Below are 17,758 nucleotides of genomic sequence, written 5' to 3'. Positions count from 1 at the left end.
CGTGTTAGCACCGGCCCTGGAGCAGGGCTCTCACGTATCCCATGGCACTGGGGGGGGCACCGAAACCTTTCCTGTCCTCCCCTCTCGGTTTTTCTGGGGTAATGTGGTGCTCCCGAGTGGCTGCAGTGATTTCTCTTTGTTTGTGGCTGGGGGGATATAAACACAGCACGGTTTGGCCAGCAGGGGCTGGTGGGAAGCAGCTCAGTGCGCCGATGAGCTGGGGGAGCGCACAGGACCCCCCATTTTCGGATGCAGGGATGCTGCTCCATGTTCCCAAGCTGGGTCCTGCCGTGCTCTCCCACTTACACCCCCCGAGAAAACCAGTGCCCCATAATTTCCAGTCCATCTCCAGGTCAGGAAGGTGCTGAGGGAGGGGGTCCCCAAACGGGGACACGGCGCTGGTGGCACCAACCTCGCGGCGAGCACCGAGAGGAGCCCGAGGGCTCAGCCCAGCAGCCGGGCAGTCCGGTCAGCCTCTCCCTAACAGAGATTTCAGAAGAGACAAGCTCCGTTAAAAGGCACTTACGCAACCGGTTGCTATTAGAGGAAGTTTCTCTGTAACCCCAGGCAGTTAGTGGTTGATTTATGTCCTACAGCTTTAGATTTTACAAGTTGCAGGGGAGTTGCATAAGAAGAAAATTTGACCTTATACTTCTTACAAGCTTTTTTTTTTTTTTTTTTTTTTTCTTTCTTCTCTGCTCAGGGACATCTTTCATCCGCCTCTCACGTGCCTGGTATTTTGGCGAGGAGAGAGGAGGAAAATTGTACAGCTCAGCTCATCCTATGTGCGTGTGGACGTGTCCGTGCCATCTGTGTGCTGGTGGTGCCGATGGCAGACGGGGGTCCGGAGCTCGTCCTCCTAGGGCAGCTGGCTCTTGGACTTGTGGCTTTCACTATTGCGATGTCAAAGAGCGAATCCCCAAGTTTCAGGGGCCTGGATTTGGCTCTTCCTGAGCTTTATCCTATGGGCTCGTGCCTTTTCCTGGTTAATTTTATTCCCCACCCCCAAAATCCCGGAGGCTGCGTTGTGTGGCTGTGCAGCAGGGTGGACAGCAGGGCTGGAGCTTGGGGGGGATCAGGACCACAGCTTGGACACTTTGCAGCTTTTTTGATCCCATCCTACAGGATCAGGGGGAATCCCGCAGGGTCGGGGCTCCTGGTGGCTGGGGGAAGCTCGAGGCTTTCACTGCAGCCGATTCACTGGGTTTGCTGCCCTAAAGGGAGCATAAATTGGGGCCGTTTCCTGCTTTTTCTGCAGCAGGAAAATAACCCTTTCCCCCCTCAATGCTTAGCTCAATTCCTGAGTTATTCATGCCTTTCCTTCAAGCATTACGGAGACGTGGCAGGGCATTAAACATCTCCGAGTGGTCTGGGAGCTCTCTGGCACCCAGGACAGGTAAATTGGATGCTACCCACGGTGGCTGGAGGGAATTCCCCTCGGTCAGGCTGGACACAGCCCTTGGGGATTTCCTTGTGGGGTGCAGCACGGTCCCCTCTGGCATTTCCCCTGCAGCAGGCACGGTGGATGCTGTGCGTGCCCTCGATTGCTTCTGCTCCTGACGTGCAGCAGCAGGGAACACGCCGTGTGGGGGTTGCTGAGGACGATTTGGGACTTTTTAACTCCACGGAGATGGGGTAGATGGATCCCCAGGGTTTGTTTCCAGTCCCATGGCCCGTCCCAGGTGACTGCTGTCACTTCATGGGGCTGAATTCGTGTCAAGGCAGCGGAGGCAGGCAGAAGTCTTCTGCCTCATGGAAACTTCACTCGGGCTCTCTCCTCATTTGCCATTTGCCTGTCTCCTAAAATAGCAGTTGCTTAAACGAAAAGCACACATTAGTGACTTGCGAACAGAAGGACAATTACAGGGAGGAAAAACTAATTTCCCCCAGCGTCGTGGGGGAAAGACACTGCTGCATTGTCTGAGTCCTTCCCAGCAGAATAACCGGTCCAGGTTCTCTGCCCCCGGCTATTTTTGATGGCGAGAGTTTGTGAACTCTCTTGTTCTCGGCCTCCTCGGAGTCCCACCGTGGCCTGCCTCCCTGCCGAAACCTCCCGGCCTCCCCGTCGACATGCAAAAAGCTTCGTTTGCTCGGGGGCTGACCCGGCTCCTCCATCTGCTCTCGAGCAGCGCAGGAGCGGAGCCGCACGCTGGCAGGGGCGCCGGTGGAAGCAGCCAGCTCTGAGTAAATATTGCTGGAGGGACAGGCTGCCAAGCACAGGGAAGACAATATCGGTGCTCCGAGATGCTGAGCGAGGAGCTGGGGCCGTTCCTGCTTTTGTTGCAGGCTCCCCGGGTGCTCCCTGTGCTCGGGCAGAGGCTCGCCCTGCTTGCAGAAGCGGCGGCTCCTTCGCTTTTCTCAGCCCCAGGAATTGGGACCGGCCCTTCGTTCACGTGGGTGTCCGCTGCCATTTGGAAATCTCAGCTTTGGGTTGTTAATTCTCAAAGGGAGGGACTTTTCCCTTCCTGGGCGAGTGTGGGTGGCTCCGAAGCTGCTCCAATTTTAGGCTTTCTGCACCACCCGGCAGCTATAAAACCGGGCATCCTGCTGCATCTGCTCCCGGGATATTCACTGCCCGGGAATCCCCGGGTGACCAATTATGCCAGTGGGAACGTTCATGGAAACAGGCCATTTTCAGCGAGGGCTCAAAGCGTTTTCAAAAGGTTGGTAGAGTCCCAAGAGCTCCTGGCAGCTTCACTTTATTTTGAAACCGGTTGGCCCCCAGCTGGGTGTGAGAGTAAAATGAAAGGATGCGAGATAAACCCACTTGTGCGAGAGAGTGAGCCTCTGCCCGAGGCAGCGCAGCATCAGAGGTCGTCATTCTGAAACCGAGCATGGAAACTGCACTGAGAAGAAAGCTAGAGAGCAGGGCTCGGGCTCCTCGCCACACACGGTGCAGACCACACTAAAGAGCTGCTCTGCTTGGGGACTGTCACATGCACTGGGGTGAAAGAGAGACAAAGCCAAAGGGCAGCAGGCAGCTCTCCGCTCGGGCCGGGCAGATGAGCGCCGACAACAAAGGTACTCTCGTCCAACCCATCTTCTCTGCTTAAACGCGTCTCCGGGCTTTCTTTCTCCTCCGCTCTTTGCTGAACGTCTCCCATGTTCCTCTGGCTGCCGTCAGCGCTGCGAGCGGGGTTTCAGCCGTGCCCTGACCTAGGGAGGAGGTGTGGAGGTGGAGGGCAAAGGATGGCGAGGCACGGAGGAGAGGAGGCTCCAGGTGCTTTTTAAAGCCTGCGTTTGCGCCCTGCTTACTGCCGAGCAAGCTGCCAGCATGCCCAAGAGCTCGGGGAGCGTTTATCGGGAGACACGGTCGGTCTGTGCCCCCGGCACCGGGTGACCTGCACCCTACCCGTTCCTTCGCCCTGCTCCTGCACATCCTCCCCAGGAACGCGCAGGGAGTGAGGGATTTCTTGTCCAGCCGACCCGTTTTGGTGTAGTGCGTGCTGTGCTATGACCACCCTCGCTCAGATGTCCCCAGGTCCCCTCCATCGCCGCTGCCGGTGCTGTGAGCAGCCGGGGGATGCTCTGGCAGGCGAGCCGTAGCAGGGTGCTTCACCCAGAGGATTTCCTGGGTCCCTGCAGGCAGGAGGGGAGCGCAGGCAGGGCAGGCAGCTCTTGCTCACGTTCGGCGTATGCAGGGCAGTTTCTCACCGTGTAACCCCATAAAATCTCCTAGCAGGTGGGGACGACTCCCCTCTTTTACGCAGCAAAGGCTGCACTGCTTTGGGTTTGAGTTTTCCCTTTGCCTCGTATCCTAGCGAGGTAAAACAGAGCGCAGGCTCTCGCGGGACACCAGCGCTCCCCACTTTCCAGGCCAGATGCTCACTTTCAGGTCTTCACCTCCAAAGCACGAAGCTCTCCTTGCTGCTCCTCGAGACCCCCTTGTCTGCGCAGCACCGTGGTGCTGTGCGACCCACGGCACGGGTGGCTTTATCCGACGTGGGCTCTCCGGACAAAATCTTTGTGCTGTTAAACCATCAGGATACCCAACGGCTGCAGCATTTCCTTACACCACATCTGCCTCCATCTCACAGAGCCCTGGACCAAGAGGCTGGGGCCAGGAGGTGGGGAGCATCCCCTCTTTTTTCTCCATCCCAAGGCAGCGCAGCTCCCCTCTCTTCTCACGCCACCCCCCCTCCCCTGCTTTATTTTTGTGAAAAGTTTGGGAAATCACATCAAGATAGAAAAGCACATGTCATGACACCATGGTTAGAAGGAGGGAAGCTGTGATGGAAGAACTTCTTGAGGTTCGTCCTACCTCAAAAGTGCTGAAACTGGTGTAACGTTCCCACAGCCCAGCCTGGGAATTTCCAACTAAAACCAACTTGTTTGATTTCCCTGGGCTGTTGAAAGCTCTGAGCACATGCTCAGGGTGCTCTAGAGGTTTCAAAAGCACAGCACAAGTTGGGAGAAGTGCTGCTTTTAAAGTATCGTGACCCTTAAAGCTAAATCTCATGATCTAAGTGCATCTGATGTGGCTTTTGGATGGTTGGCCTTAGCACAGCAGGGGTGTTTCAAGCGCCACGTCTCTTGGTTTTGTGGGGGATAGTGAGGAGGGAAGGAGAGGGAGAGGATCCATCAGCAAGGAAAATGGAGCCCTACATGTGATGGGAGGTCTTTGGGAAGCGGGGAAGAAAGCAAAGGAACATTGGAGACATCATAAAGAAGGAGAGTTTTCAGTCCCAGGTTCCTACAGCTCCTCCCAAGCCAAGGAAACTCCTTCAGGGCCATTCTCTGCAGCTGGAGCCAGCACCAGCTGGTCGTGTTTGTGCAAATTGGAGTTGATTAGAGTCACTTGGCCAGGAGCTGATGAAATAGCTGCAGCAGGTCCTCTCCTCTCAGATGTGCTCCTTCCTCTGCTAATTTTTTCTTGCTTTGTTAATGCTTCACCAAGAACGGGCTCTGGTTTGGGGCTGGTTTTTCTCCCTGCATACAGCGGTGAGGCCAAGCGAGGAGAGCAGCAGAGATGCTCGTGAGCAGGTGCTGCCCTGGTCCAAGAAGACTGCAGGTTTTAAGGAAAACTGCAAGAAAAAATGAGAGGAAGGTAACTGCTTAAAAGCCTGAGCATCAGTGATGCTGCCCTCAGGGGGAGGAAAACTGCAAAAAAAGCAGAATTTACACACTCCTCATACTGAAGAGGTTTAATTTGCAGAGGCACAGCGATGTGTGGAGGCTGGGCTGTTGTTTTTAATGTTATTTAGGCCGTTTTGCTTGTCAAAGCAGAGTGAGGAAGCAAAGCGGCTAAAATTTATGCTGCACAAACTGGGTTGTTTTTATCACGGGTGCTTGTGAGCTCTGTACTGAAAACCTGGGAGATTCCTACTGCTGGGGTGAGAAGAAGGGAAGGGCTGGCTGCTTCTTGATGGGCTGAAACCCCCGTGGGGCAGAGAAAGCTGCTCTGGGGCTGAGAATTGACTTAGAGCTGGTGTTAGGCAAAAAAAAAAAAAGAAAACATGAAAAGGCACAGATGTGAGAAAAGCGAGCTCCTCTGGTGGCAGTTTTGGAACTTTATGCACAGGCTGTGTTCACCTCGTCTTCCTCTGCGTTTCCTGGGAAATAATGACATGATGCTGGGGGGTGAATTGTGCTGCCTGCTCAGAAAAAGCATCCAGCTCCTCGCCCTGCAGTTGCAGGCAGAGCCAAACCTCTGTAGAAATGACAGAGGATGAGCCACGTCTTGTTAGGAGTCTGGGGGGGGGCTTTTTATACCCAAACAGGATGGCTCCCAACAGATTACTTTGAATCTGAAGTGTGAGTAATCGCGCAGTCATGGGGATGGTGAGGTTACAATTGTTAAGAGGAAGCCTTGAAAATTGTCAAGAGTTGCGTTCAAAGCTCACACGAGGGCAGAACCCATGTAACAGGGACCACAATGTGCCGAAACGTTGCTCAATGAAACCTCAAACGAGACTGCTTCATTGTACGAGCCCTGGTTTTTAAAAATAGCTCTGCTGAAAGCGCTCGAGTCCATGGCGAGCGACTGCAGCAGAGGAAGGTGGGAGAGAGAACCCGTGCAGAGCGTTTTGGATGGGGCAGGGTCTTCTCCTTCTTGCTTTTGGGAGAGGTGAAAGAAACCTTCAGCTCTCGGCGAGAGGAGGTGGAGAGGAAAGGGACCCTGAGTCAAAGCTGAAGAGGCCACCGAGGGCTGGCAGCGGGCTGCGACCCGGCACCGCTGCCCAGGTTGGGACCTCCTGGTGCCTTTCCACCGTTGTGTTGTCCCATAAGGGAACAAGAGCCCTGGAAAGGGTTGGTGTGAATGCTGAGGAGCTTTTTTAGGGGATCCAGCTGATGTCTGTCCCCAGGAGACCTCGTAGCCATCTGGCTGTGATGCCTCTCCCGCAGCATCCTTCCTCTGAACTTACCCCCCCCCCTCCCTCGTTAGATAAAACCCATCGGAGTTATTCGCTCCATCTCAAAGATGCCATCAACCGCAATCAAAGCCACGGCTTAGCCAGCAAAGCGTTAAAGTCTCTCCCGGAAACTCTCCGAGAGAGGAAGGGAGCTGGCCAGAGGCAGCCTTGGGCCCCTGCCAGCCGCTGCCGCGCAGCCTGGGCCGTCCCCTGGCCACCTCCCTGCCAGCCCCGGCTGGGGACACGCACGTCATGGGTTGTCCCCTCGCTTTTTTGGGGCATGAGTGGTGCTGGGGGGCTCGTTTGGATGTCCCCTGCTGGCATCTGTCTCTGTCCTACCCCTGTCCTCTGGGGGTTTTTGGCAGTGCCCGCGGAGCACTTGGTGTCGCCGCACCCAGCGGTCACAGCGGGGCCTTGGGGGGGTCTGGGGGGGACATTGCTGGGAAGAACAACCACCAGAAGCACTCAGTGGGGTGGTGGATGTGGGCAGTGGTGTGGGGAAGTCTGAACATGCTGCCTGTGGCGCACAGCAGTGGGTATTTCCCTCTCGTCTCCTCCAAACCCCAGAGATGAGCCTGCCACGGGCCGGTGCTCAGTGGGTTCCGGGGAGCTCACTGGCAATGGGACGGATGCAGAAGCATCGTTTGGGGGGGCTGCAGATGCTGAAAAAGCAGATGCCCCCCCTGCCATCCAGGTCAGCACATCAGGGATGCCCTCTTGGTGCTGCTCATCCCGGGAGCAAGGTGACAGCATCACCCTGGGGACATGGATGGGAGGAGCGCAGAGGATGGAGGAGCACCGAGGAGCAGCCTCTGCGGACCAGAGGTGCTGGATTTGAGCCTGGGGGGGGGGGGTCCAGGTGTGTGGTGGGTCCCCGATTGCTGGGGGCTGCTCTCCTCTGGCCGTCTCCATCGCAAGGGTGAGTTCAACTCGCCCAGCCTTTGGGTGAGTTACGAGCAGAAGCCACCAGGACTGGCCTCTTCCTGAGGATGGCCTGATTGTGGGTAGGATGTGGCTGCTCGGCCGCCTTTGGGTGCATCCTTGCCCGGGGGTTTTAGGCAGCTGCGTCCCCACAACTCCTTTGTATTCGCCTTTTTGGTCGTCTTCTGCTCTTTGAGTGCTGCGCAGTTGTCGGAGGCCAGCTTGGGTTCCTCTGCGGCTTTCAGAAGTGCTGAAACCCCACACCTCCTGTTTGGGGAACGGCGCTGAGCTCAAAGAGCAAGCAGTGACCCCAAAAACACAGCGCTCGCCTCAGTGGCCGTGTTCAGAAATGCGAGTCCAGCAGCTCTGTCGGATTTGTCCATGACAAATTTTGCTGTCAGACCTTTGGGGACAACAGAGGGGGAGAAGAGAAGGGGAGCTGGTGCCCAAAGAGACCTCCCTTGGGTAAAACAACCACTGGGGTACCTGGGTGTCAGGAGCCCCTGGGTTTATTTTCCTCCCTGGATCAGACCCTTCTCTTCTTATTCTCTGCCATGAGCACTGGATATTTCTGAGCTGTCTGTAGGGACGGCTGCACATGTGTCTGGGTCCACCTGGTGGCACTGTGTGTGCCCCAAGTGCTGCAGGTGAGGCCTGACCTGCTTTGGGAAGATGTTTTGGGATCCTCAGAGGAGGTTGGTGCAGGTGCCAGTGATGCCCTGGGTCCTTGCACTGCACGGCTGATCCCATAGCTGGCTTTGTCTCAAGCAGGAGGCCCCTAGCTGCTGCTTCCATCCCAAATTTTTTGGTGATCCCTCAACAACCCTCTGGTTTTCCAAGTCCTGTGTGACGGGAGACCTTCTACCCTCCGCCTCTCCACGGCACTTGCTTCTCGTGCAGGACATCCATGCCCTGTTCTCCTTTTCTCTCACCTGGGGACTCATCGGGGTGCTGAGCTCCTTGCATTCTCAGCAAGCTCCAGGCATGACCTAACCCTTTCCACGTCGCCCGTCTGCGCTGCCGACACGTTCGCCGGTGAATCGGCACCAAGGAGCCGAGCGTCGCCTCCAGCCTCAGCCGGCGGGCTGGGAGCTGAGATCATAGCTTGCTGGGTGGAAAGATTTACTAGCACGGTCATTCCTGGTGTGTTTTCTGAGCCTTTTTGAAAGGGGAAGAAAAAAAATCCACCTTCCCCTGCAGACCCGCCTCGTCTGGTGGTGCGGCCGCTTTGCTGAGTCTGGGGATGGCTCAGTGGCCGTCCAGGTAGACCATGGCCAGGGCTGAGGACATGGTGGTTGCCATCACAAAGCTCCAAAACAGATCGGCCCTTCCAGTCCGAAGAACCTCCCGGTGTTCCCCGTATCAAGGCGGGGTGAGCTTCGTGTTGTTATTAACAGGAGAACAGGAATTTGGGAATTGATTCCAGCTGTCGAACTGATGGAGAAAGGACCGTGTCCCCTGGATGGGTTGTGCCATCCCTTAAATGCTCCTCATGTCTTATGGAGCTGAGCTCATCCCTGTTTGAATCCTGCCCTGCTGTTGTTGCACAAAGACCCTTCTGCACGGAGAACCTTCCCCTGGAGGCACGCTGCGCTCCTCAGCCTCTCAAATCACAGCAGGACGTACAGACACAGCACCTTTACCAAGCTGTGGGATGTTTCACCACCCTGTAGGGCTGTGCTGCATCTCCAAACAGGAGATGTGGGGTTTTGGTGTTTTCAGGAGCCCCCTGAGCCTCGCGTGCTGCAGGATCACTGCCCTGCTCTGCTCCAGAGCAAGAATTGAACGTGGGCGCATGCTGCAGGTTGCAGTTGGCTGGTGTAAAAGGGAGAAAACCTGTACCTGGCTTCTTTTGCTCTTGGTTTCCCAGCCACAAGAGCAGCCCAGAGCCTGCTTTGCTTGCAGCATTTCCCCCTGTGTGTTACGGACACCGGGGGCTGCCCTGGTGCTTTCAGAGCTGTGCCAGGCTTCGGAGGAGCCACGCGCGCAGATCTGACGGTGGGACTTTCCCGAGGGCATGAATTTCTCTCACCTACCTTTAGACACCTTCACCTGAGCGGCACTTCAAAACCAACGGAGAGAAAGAGCTTTTCTAGGGCATGAGTCACGCGGGCTCTTTGGGAGCTGTGCCGTACCTGCTCTGCCCAGGGATTTCACAGGTGGTTTTTTCGCTTGCGGTGCCACGTGAAGTTGTGCGCCTGGATCCCCTCAGTTGTGTTTTCTATCAGCTCACCCATGGCAAGCCGCTAGCTTGAAATCAGTATTTCCTTTCCCTAACGGGCTTGATGAGAAAATCCCAACTGCCTGGGTCGAGGCGGGTTAAGGAACGGTGGATGCCAAGCTGAAGTGAAGCCGGGTGGCTGTACCCAGGGGATGAGGTGGAGCTGTCATTTTGCACCCTGTAGTCAAAGATCTGGTTCATATGTTGTTTTTGGCCCCGAAGCCCACCCTGAGGGTAGAAAAGCCACTTTTTTGCTTTAAATGCACGAGGGGCCAGCACTGGGGACTCAGATCTGGGTGCTGGACCCCGATGTGGGGCTGCAGCTTGTGATGCCAATGTGCCCAGCAGCTCCGAGCGCTGCCAGACGCTTTTGTTCATTCTCCTGGTGTTTAGGAAAACACGGTTTTGCCGGCTATTATTTCTTTATCTGGCTACAACCCCTCTGGGCATTTGGAAGGGAAATAAACAATTTCCAGCTACTCAGGTGGTGACATTTGTAAACCGTGCCGCAACCTCACATGGCCCCTTTCTGCGAGACGGTTTGGTTCGAGCTTCTCTAATGGAAAAAGCAAGGAACAACAGGTAGAGGCTGCTGTATACGTGCAGGGGGATTACTTGTGGTTGCCACGTTAGGCTTGTTTTTAAGGATATATTAAAAGGAAAAAGAGAAAGGGGGATTGGGCAGTGCCTTGCTTTGCAGGGAGCGTGCGGTGAGGTGCCCGCTGGGCTGCCTCTGTGCGTGCACAACGCCGGGGTGAGGAGCCGGGGTGAGGAAGGGGCTTGAAATGGGAGGTGAGGATTTATTTGGCAGGCGGCTGCGGGGCAGAGAGCAAAGCCAACAATTCTTGCATTTGCTGCCGGAGTCAGGAGAGGGCGTGCGGCGCAGGGCTGCGGCTGTTTGCTACAGAAATATTTAGTCAACTCACAGGCTGTTTCGAAAGCTAAATTGAGAGCTGCTCCGGCTCCTTCCCCAGCCCATTGTTGTGGTTTTACAATCACATTTTCCTGTTTTTAAAACAAATGTTTTTCTCTCCCCCGGGGCTGTACGAAAGACCCACGAGAGCAGCAGGGGAAGCCGGCGGCCGGGTTGCCAGCGGGGCTGGGCTGAGCGCCCATCGCCCCTCTCCTCGAATTGCCCCTCGCTTTGCGCAACGCCGCCAACACCGGGAGGGCAGAAGCGTGGCTGTTTTCGGGCGATGGTTCCTCTTTGCCGTGCTGCGGTTTCATGCTCAGCAGAAGGACGGCCGAAGGTATTTTTGTAGGTTTTATTCAAGGAGTGTCTATTTAAAACAAACCTCCGGGTTGCCAAGTTGTCATTCTTCAGTTAAAAGAGCAGGCGGAACACGGGGCTGGTGGGGACGTGGTGTGGCTGAGCAAAGCCCTGCAGGGCTGCGGGGGATTTGGGTGGCTGGGGGTGCTCGGGGACCCCTGAGGGTCCTCAGATCCCAAGCTGAGATGGGGTAGGGGATTTGGACCCTGTAGCATCTGTAATGGTGCTGCCAGGCAAGGGTCTGTGGAGGAGAAAAGTGATTTATTGTATGGGCACCTAGTTCCTGTATGCACCCAGTCTGTGTTTTGCATTTAAATGTGAATATTTTGACATTCACTGAATGGAAGCAGAGGGGTTTGATTCTGAGCAGGAGCGGGGTCACCGTCACCTGCGCTCAGCGAGCTCCTGCTACAGCCCAGAGAGCCCAAAATATCCCCAAACCAAGCACAACCCCATTTTCTCCTGTTAAGCAGGAGAAACCTTCATTTTTTCTCATTTTCTCACCCCAGCCACGGGGATTCAACCGGTCCCTGGTGGGTGCTGGTGGCGGGTGCCCCAGATAGCACCAGCTTAGCAAGCGATCCCCAGCTTGCACGCAGCCCTGCCGGTGCCAGCAGCAGCCAGGCGTTTGCCTGGTCTCTCCACACCCCACGGAAACGCAGGGGTGCTGCTGGTTCCCAGGGCTCTGCCGAGGAGAGCCCTGTGCCAGCAGAAAGCTGGCCGCAGCCCAGGTTCCCAGCCCAGCACCGTAAAATGGGGTGGGTCGGGGCGCCGGGCGCACGTCACAGGACGCTGTGCTCCAGCAAGTGTTCCCTTGGCTGATCCAAAGCCCTCGTCATCGGCTCGCTGCAGCCACCACCTCCTGATTTTGGAGGCGTCCCCGCTCGCAGCGGGGCAGGGAGGCTGAAGGTGTGGGAAGGGGAGTGCTGCAGCCCCTACAGCCCTTGGGGACACCCCCCGGATGAAAGCGGGGCTGCCCGTGGTCCCGATGCTGATCCTCAGTGCAATTCTGCACCCCTTGGTTTCCCCACCTCTGCTCCCCTGTGCGCGGTTCCTGCTGTGCCCCCAGCCCTAGGGACATCCCCAGCTTTATCCTCGCCTTTTCCAGCATGCTGAGCCCAGTCACATCCAGCTGCCCAGCTCAGTGGGGAGCCACCACCGCTGCCCACCCTCTTTCAGGACCTTCTTTGGGCTCCGGGTGCTGCAGGTGAAGAGCTGGGGCGAGCCCAGGCAGCGGCTCCGGCTCCTTTGTTGGCGGGTGGAGGGTTGCACAATGCGTGGGGTGAAGCGTGTTCATCTCCTCCGATGAAAATAGCTCGGTTCTTTCACAACTGCCAGCGGGTCCTGCACAGGTCCCCCCTTGCCCAGCCGCAGCAGAGAGCCCTGGCCTCTCTGGCAGTGGTCTCCAAGGGAGGAGAGATGTAAGAAGGGGAAGTGGTGCCTGTTTTCCAGGCTAAAAATACCACCCACGCTTCCAAAATAATCTTGGTTGAGTGATTGCCATTAACCCCGTGCTCCGGGGCTGCCAGCTGGGTGGGTTCTCCAGTGATTCGGGGTGGGAGGAGGTCTTGGTGGGACCCTCCTGCTGCTGGAGGTGGGTTGTGCTCCTCGGCCACGGGTAATTTCTGCACGAGGTGGGACCAGGAGAAGGCAGGCTTGGATGTGGGAAGGGGACGGGAGTCCCAATTGCTCCTCACTGCCCTCCTCTGCTCGCTGAAGCACCTGGAGGAGAAGCAGGGCTGAGAGCTGGGGGAGCCGTTTGCTCAGAGACCCTAGGAGCAGCTTCAGCCCTTTGCATTTCCAAAATGCAAAAATGAAAAAATTAAATCACAAATTTCAAAGCCAAATTCAAAGACCTCTAAAACTCCTGATTTTTTTTTTTTTCCAGCCCACCCCAAACCTGACCTTTTTGTTTGGGTTGATCTGGAAGAGAAAAGCATCAGCTCCTGAGCCTTTGGGAAGGATGAATTTAGGAGAATTTGGGGCACTGCACAGCAAAAAGGGCTAGAAGGGGAGAATGAAACCCTTTTTCCTGCTGCTGCTGAACTTAAATCCTAAAGAAAGGTCCCAATTAATCGCAGTTCTGATTGGCTTTGCTGAGCGATATGCAAATTTATGCAGAGTGGGGCTTGCTGGGACTTCCATCGCGAAGTTATTGCGCGTTCTCAGAATGAGCTGGTAGTCATAAAAATGTTGCAGTGGCAATTTTGGTGTCATTTAGGGCTCAGAGGGCATGTTACCATGCTCCGCAGGCTGCGTGGGGTGAGCCCAGGGTGGACCCGAAATGCAGAGCACCCGGTTTAGCAGCTGGGTGCTGTCTGAGGGTCACGCATCTCCTCCGAGGGATTTTCCCAAGTGTTTCCAAGGTAAAACTGTAAAGAAATGAACTTTCAAAAGTTTGGAAATGACCGGGAAGGACAAGGCAAGCGAGAAGAAACCCAGCATCAATGAGAGGGGAAAGGGAAAACCCCAGAGGTGAGATTCATGGCGAGCAGCTGCAGCTTGAGCCTCCCAGCTTCAGAGCGCACCGAAAATAACTGCTCGCTAACCGGGGCTTACAACTGGGTGCCAGCCTGCATGCACGCATGCATGCTTGATATGTAACTTCCCATATTCTGTTCTGGTATCGTGAAAGCGAGCAAAATAGCTCAGCAAAAAAACACAGCCACTGCCCACCCGTGTTTCGGTGTTTGCCTCGCCGCATCTGCACCGCTTGACCTCTGGAGGTGCGGAGCTGTGCAGCCGAGCCGTGAGCTCCTCCAGATCTCCTTGTTTTGGGATGAGGCAGGGTTTTGCTATGCATCTGAAGAGATTTCTTCTCTGGAAAAGAGAAGTGTAATTCAGTGGTCAGAGAATCCCCCCCCCTGCTTCGGATTTCCTGGAAATGCAGCTGTCCTCTCGCCAAGGAGCCACGCCAAATAACCGCCATCGCGGGCTGCTCCCTGGGGTGATGCCTTTGGAGGGGACTTGAAGCCCCTGAGCAGCACCTCCTTGGGTCTGAATGTGGATTTTTTCCTTCCCTTGAGACCCTGAGGTCCCACCCGGTGCTGCGTGGGGACGATCCTGCTGTCCTGCCCTCTGCTCATCCCATTCTTGCCCCGCTGGGTTTGGGAACGGGCACGGCAGAGCGAGGCGAAGGAACGGCACCACCAGTCCTTAGGAAATGCTCGGAGAAAGGTGTGTCTTCAGCCTGTAATTTGGTGCAATTTGGGAGTTTTACTTGGGGCTATGCGGAAGCGCCTATTTCCATTAGGGTTTGCAATCCTCAAGCCTTCTGCCAGCACGTCTGCAGTCCCTTTTCTTGGTGGCTTGGGTGTTCCTCGAGGATGGAGGGGACTCGGGGTCGGCTTTGACCTCTAGCCCCAAGGCTTTGAGCCATATTCCCTCCTGCCTTGTGTCTTTCCTACCAGCTGGCTGAGGGGTTGCTGGAGCAAGCTGCTTGCGTTCCCTCCTGTTGAAGCAGGTCTGCCTATATAAAATAATAACATATTTATCATCTATGAGATAATGCAGCTCCCTCCTCCTGAGCCAGAAGGAGCTCTCAGTGCTCCCAGGGGTGGGCAGCCTGGATTTTTCTCTGGTTATTGCAATTCCAGTGGAGCTGCTGAGATGGTCAGGGTTGAGAGCACAGGGCCTACAAGAAGAGGTGAGGGGATGGTGAGCATCCACATATTTATAGACGTGGAGTTTTAGAGCACCTGAGAACACTGCTCTGAAAAGAAGGATCTGGCTCGACTTCAAGCAAAGAGCTGCTGTGCTGGTTGAATTTATGGCGGACTGCAATCTGCATAATATTCCGGATTAATATCATTCCGTTTTCAAAGAGAAAATGCTTAAGACAGGGATATAAATAGCAGGAGAAAAGGCTGGCAAGCTTCATGGCTTTTTGCTGCTCGCACATCCCGTTTCTTTCTGGAGCCACCCTTACTTGACCAGGGGCTGCGTCAAACCCAGTGAATGCGGGTGCTCGAAGGGAGGCGTCGCTGCTGACCGAGTCCCGAGGGATGTGGGCAGGAAACTGCACCACACAGCTCCCCCCTGCAGACTTTGATGGATTTCAGATTTTGCAAGGAAATCTGCGGCGAGGAGTTTTTTTCCAAAAGTAATTAAGTGAGTCGGGCTCAGGGGTCCAGCTGCAAGAGGTTTTAGATGTGCAATACCTAGTTTTTCCTCCTTAAATGTGCCTGTGGATTGTACCGGGCTCTCTAGCAAAGAACAGCATCCTGCAGGATTGGGAAGCAAGATAAAAAGCTGCAGTTACAGCAAAGCTTCTTAACGCAGAGCTCTTGCTGCAAGAGGCGAGTTTCTTAAGCCTCTGCCTTTAACCAACCTGACCTTTAAATTTTCCGTATCTTGGATTTAGAAGCTGTTGCGAAGGTGCTATCGATTCTTGCTGATTTTAGGGGGATCTGCCTGGTAGGAATAAAGGTATTATGGCTGGTGGGGGGGAGCTGCTGAACCCATGGAGGTTAAATTTGGCGAGCATCCCTCTGCTGCCTTGTCTGGGATGTTGAAAAAAGACGAGAGGCATTCAGAGGGCTCTGTTTGGAGCTGGCACACAAACCTCGGTACCACATCTTGGCACCTGTAAAGGATTTTAAGCGTTTTGGTGGTGGGGCTGTGGTGGGAGACCCCCATCACCATTCCTCGGGGTGTGGACGATGCTTTTTGTTCTGTTTGTCCCCTACTGGCTTGCTTCCCCCTGCCTTGAGCATCGGGTGCTGAGGAGGGGCAGTGGGTGCTACAGGGGGGCTGCGGTCCCAAAAGGGCTTTCGGGGACGAGGGCTGGTGGTGACACAGGGTGCAGGATGAGGGCAAAGCTATTGGGGTCCCAGCATCCACCCCCCCACACCCCAAAAACCTGCATTTGTGCAGCAGGTGCTGGCTGGGGGGGGTCTTTGCACGTAAACCCCAGCTTGTTCTGAAGTGCACAAACCCCATTTTGCCTTGAACCGACCCTAAAAACCACAACCCCCTGTGGTACACCCCTTTTTATCCCCACTCCCCCCTTACTCGGACCCCGCTTCCAGGGGGCACAGAGCCCCACTCAGGACCCCCGGGGGGGACGGGGACGGACCCAGGACCTCGAGACCCCCAAGGGGGGGACCCGAGGCCTCGGAACAAGACCCCACAACCTCCCCCGGACCCCCTGACGAGGGTTTGAGGCCTCGGGGCCCGGCTCGGCCCGGCCCTGCGGGCGGCGCCATTAAACGCAGCGCGGCCGCGGGGCGGCGCCGCCCGCAGACAAAGCGGCGGGGGCCGGGCTGAGGCGAGCCGGGCCGGGCCGGGTCCCGGTGCCTCAGAAGAGCTCCGAGCACCGAGCCATGGCTCCCCGGCTCGGATGGGCTCGGACAGCCCGGGCTCGGCTTTGTCCCCGCATGGCCCCGCCTGAGGTAAGGCAGCGGTGGTGGTGGTGGTGGTGGTGGGGGGGGACCGGGATGGAGCCGCCGCCGGTCAGGGTCTTGGGGGAGGGAGCGGCTGCGGTTTTGGGGAGCCCCCTGGGGTGCTGGGGGTCGTGTCGGGTGCTGGGGGTACCCCCCCCTATTGCTGGGAGTTGCCTTGTGTTGCTAGGAGTTGGCCCCGGGGGTGCTGGGGACCCCCCTCGTTTTGATGGGGGTCCCCTCGGATTGCTAGGGCTTGGTGTTGGGGTCCCCCGCTGTATTGCTGGGGGTCCCCCTGTATTGCTAGGACTGGTCCTGGGGCGTTGGGGTCCCCCCCATATTGCTGGGGGTCCCCCTGTACTCTAGGGACTGGCCCGAGGGTGCTGGGGTCCCCTGTTTTACTGAACCTGGGGTCCCCTATATTGCTGGGGGTCCCCTCGTATTGCTTGGGGTCCCCCTGTATTGCTGGAGACGGGGTGAACGTCTGTGTGGGCAGCTCTGTGGGGCCGGGCTGTGGGTGACAGCAGCTCCTCGAGCAGAATGGGGTCCCCAGGGACACGGGAGAGGGCGTGCTTGGCTGTGGTGAGCTGGCTGCGGGGAGGGTTTTGTTCCGATCCCGATGCTTTTCCCTGCTGCAGGGCAGCTGGTGCTTCCAGGCAGCGAGGCTTTAAGGGACTGGGGTAGCTCTGCTGGGTTGCATCCTTGTTGGGTTTATTTAATGAAATGATATCTCTCTTTCCTGTCCGAATACCTTGAGCAGAAAGGATGGGAGCAGTCGCCCTGGAAAAAAGAGTTGTTGATAGCCTGAGTAGCCCAGCTTCATCCTGAGCCAGCACAGCCCACAGACCTGCAAGTCGTCCAGTGTTTGCTCTCAGCTGGCAGTCCCCACGCTCCAAAAAAGCAGAGCTTCCCACACCTTTTTCCATGGGGAAGGTATTATCAAGGGGTTGGGCACGTTAGGAGGCTCTGCTGAGTAATGGGATGGTTGGAGGCTCCTGCAGAGGTGGCGGTGAGATGCATGCTCAGGCTTGGCTGGCTCAGCAGCGTGCGTGCAGGAGGGAAGAGCTGTCACTCCTGGGGGAGGACAGGGAACAAACAGCCTCAGGACTTTCCATGTGTTTAGTCCAGGAGACGGTCCCAGCTCCTGGCAGAGCTGTGTTTTATTTCGGGAGGGTGAGTTCTGCTCTGTGAGGGTCTGGTCGGACACCTCTGAGCAGGTGTCTGCAGAGGATTTCAGCCCGGACGTGGCAGTGGGAGATCTCTGGCGCTTCCTGGTTTGCACTGAGGATTTCAGCACCTCCTACTTAGCTGCCTGATGTGAGCAGGAAGTAGGAGCGTGAAAATGGCAGCAAAAGGGCTTGCAGCAAGGCTGGAAGCTCCAAAGGTGCAGATGTGAGAGGGTGATGAGGTTAGAGATGTCCTGACCAGGGCCCTCAGCCTTTCTGATGTGTAATTTGGGGACAGACACGTCAAAATGTTAGGGCTGGGCTATGTAGGCATGTGGTCTTATCCTAGGACGGCGTGGCACGAGGGTGGAGGTGCTGTGCAGGTGCACGTGAGGGTGATTTTTCCTGCAGTTCATCAAACTGCCGAGCTGCATCCTCCTGGGATG

At 56.3% G+C, this 17,758-nt stretch overlaps 1 protein-coding gene across 4 annotated transcripts in view; it reads left to right on the top strand.

The window, feature by feature from the left end:
- Window positions 1–17,758, top strand: part of HDAC7 (histone deacetylase 7) — a 69,924-nt gene that overhangs the window by 10,700 nt on the left and 41,466 nt on the right. The window contains exon 1 of one of the 4 annotated variants that reach the window (XM_068663646.1): window positions 3,000–3,021. The exons of 1 other annotated variant lie outside the window; for it this stretch is intronic. In XM_068663646.1, coding sequence (XP_068519747.1) covers window positions 3,003–3,021 — 19 coding nt within the window. In that variant the 5' untranslated portion in view covers window positions 3,000–3,002. Of the gene's footprint in view, window positions 1–2,999; window positions 3,022–10,560; window positions 10,746–15,997; window positions 16,159–17,758 lie in introns of those variants that run through there. 2 more of the 4 variants (XM_068663648.1, XM_068663653.1) reach the window with 2 other exon arrangements.

This window comes from Anas acuta, chromosome 29 (genome assembly GCF_963932015.1).
Source record: "Anas acuta chromosome 29, bAnaAcu1.1, whole genome shotgun sequence".
Lineage (NCBI taxonomy): Eukaryota > Metazoa > Chordata > Aves > Anseriformes > Anatidae > Anas > Anas acuta.
The sequence above is the reverse complement of the archived record's forward strand: the minus strand, read 5'-3'. Positions and strand labels throughout refer to the sequence as shown.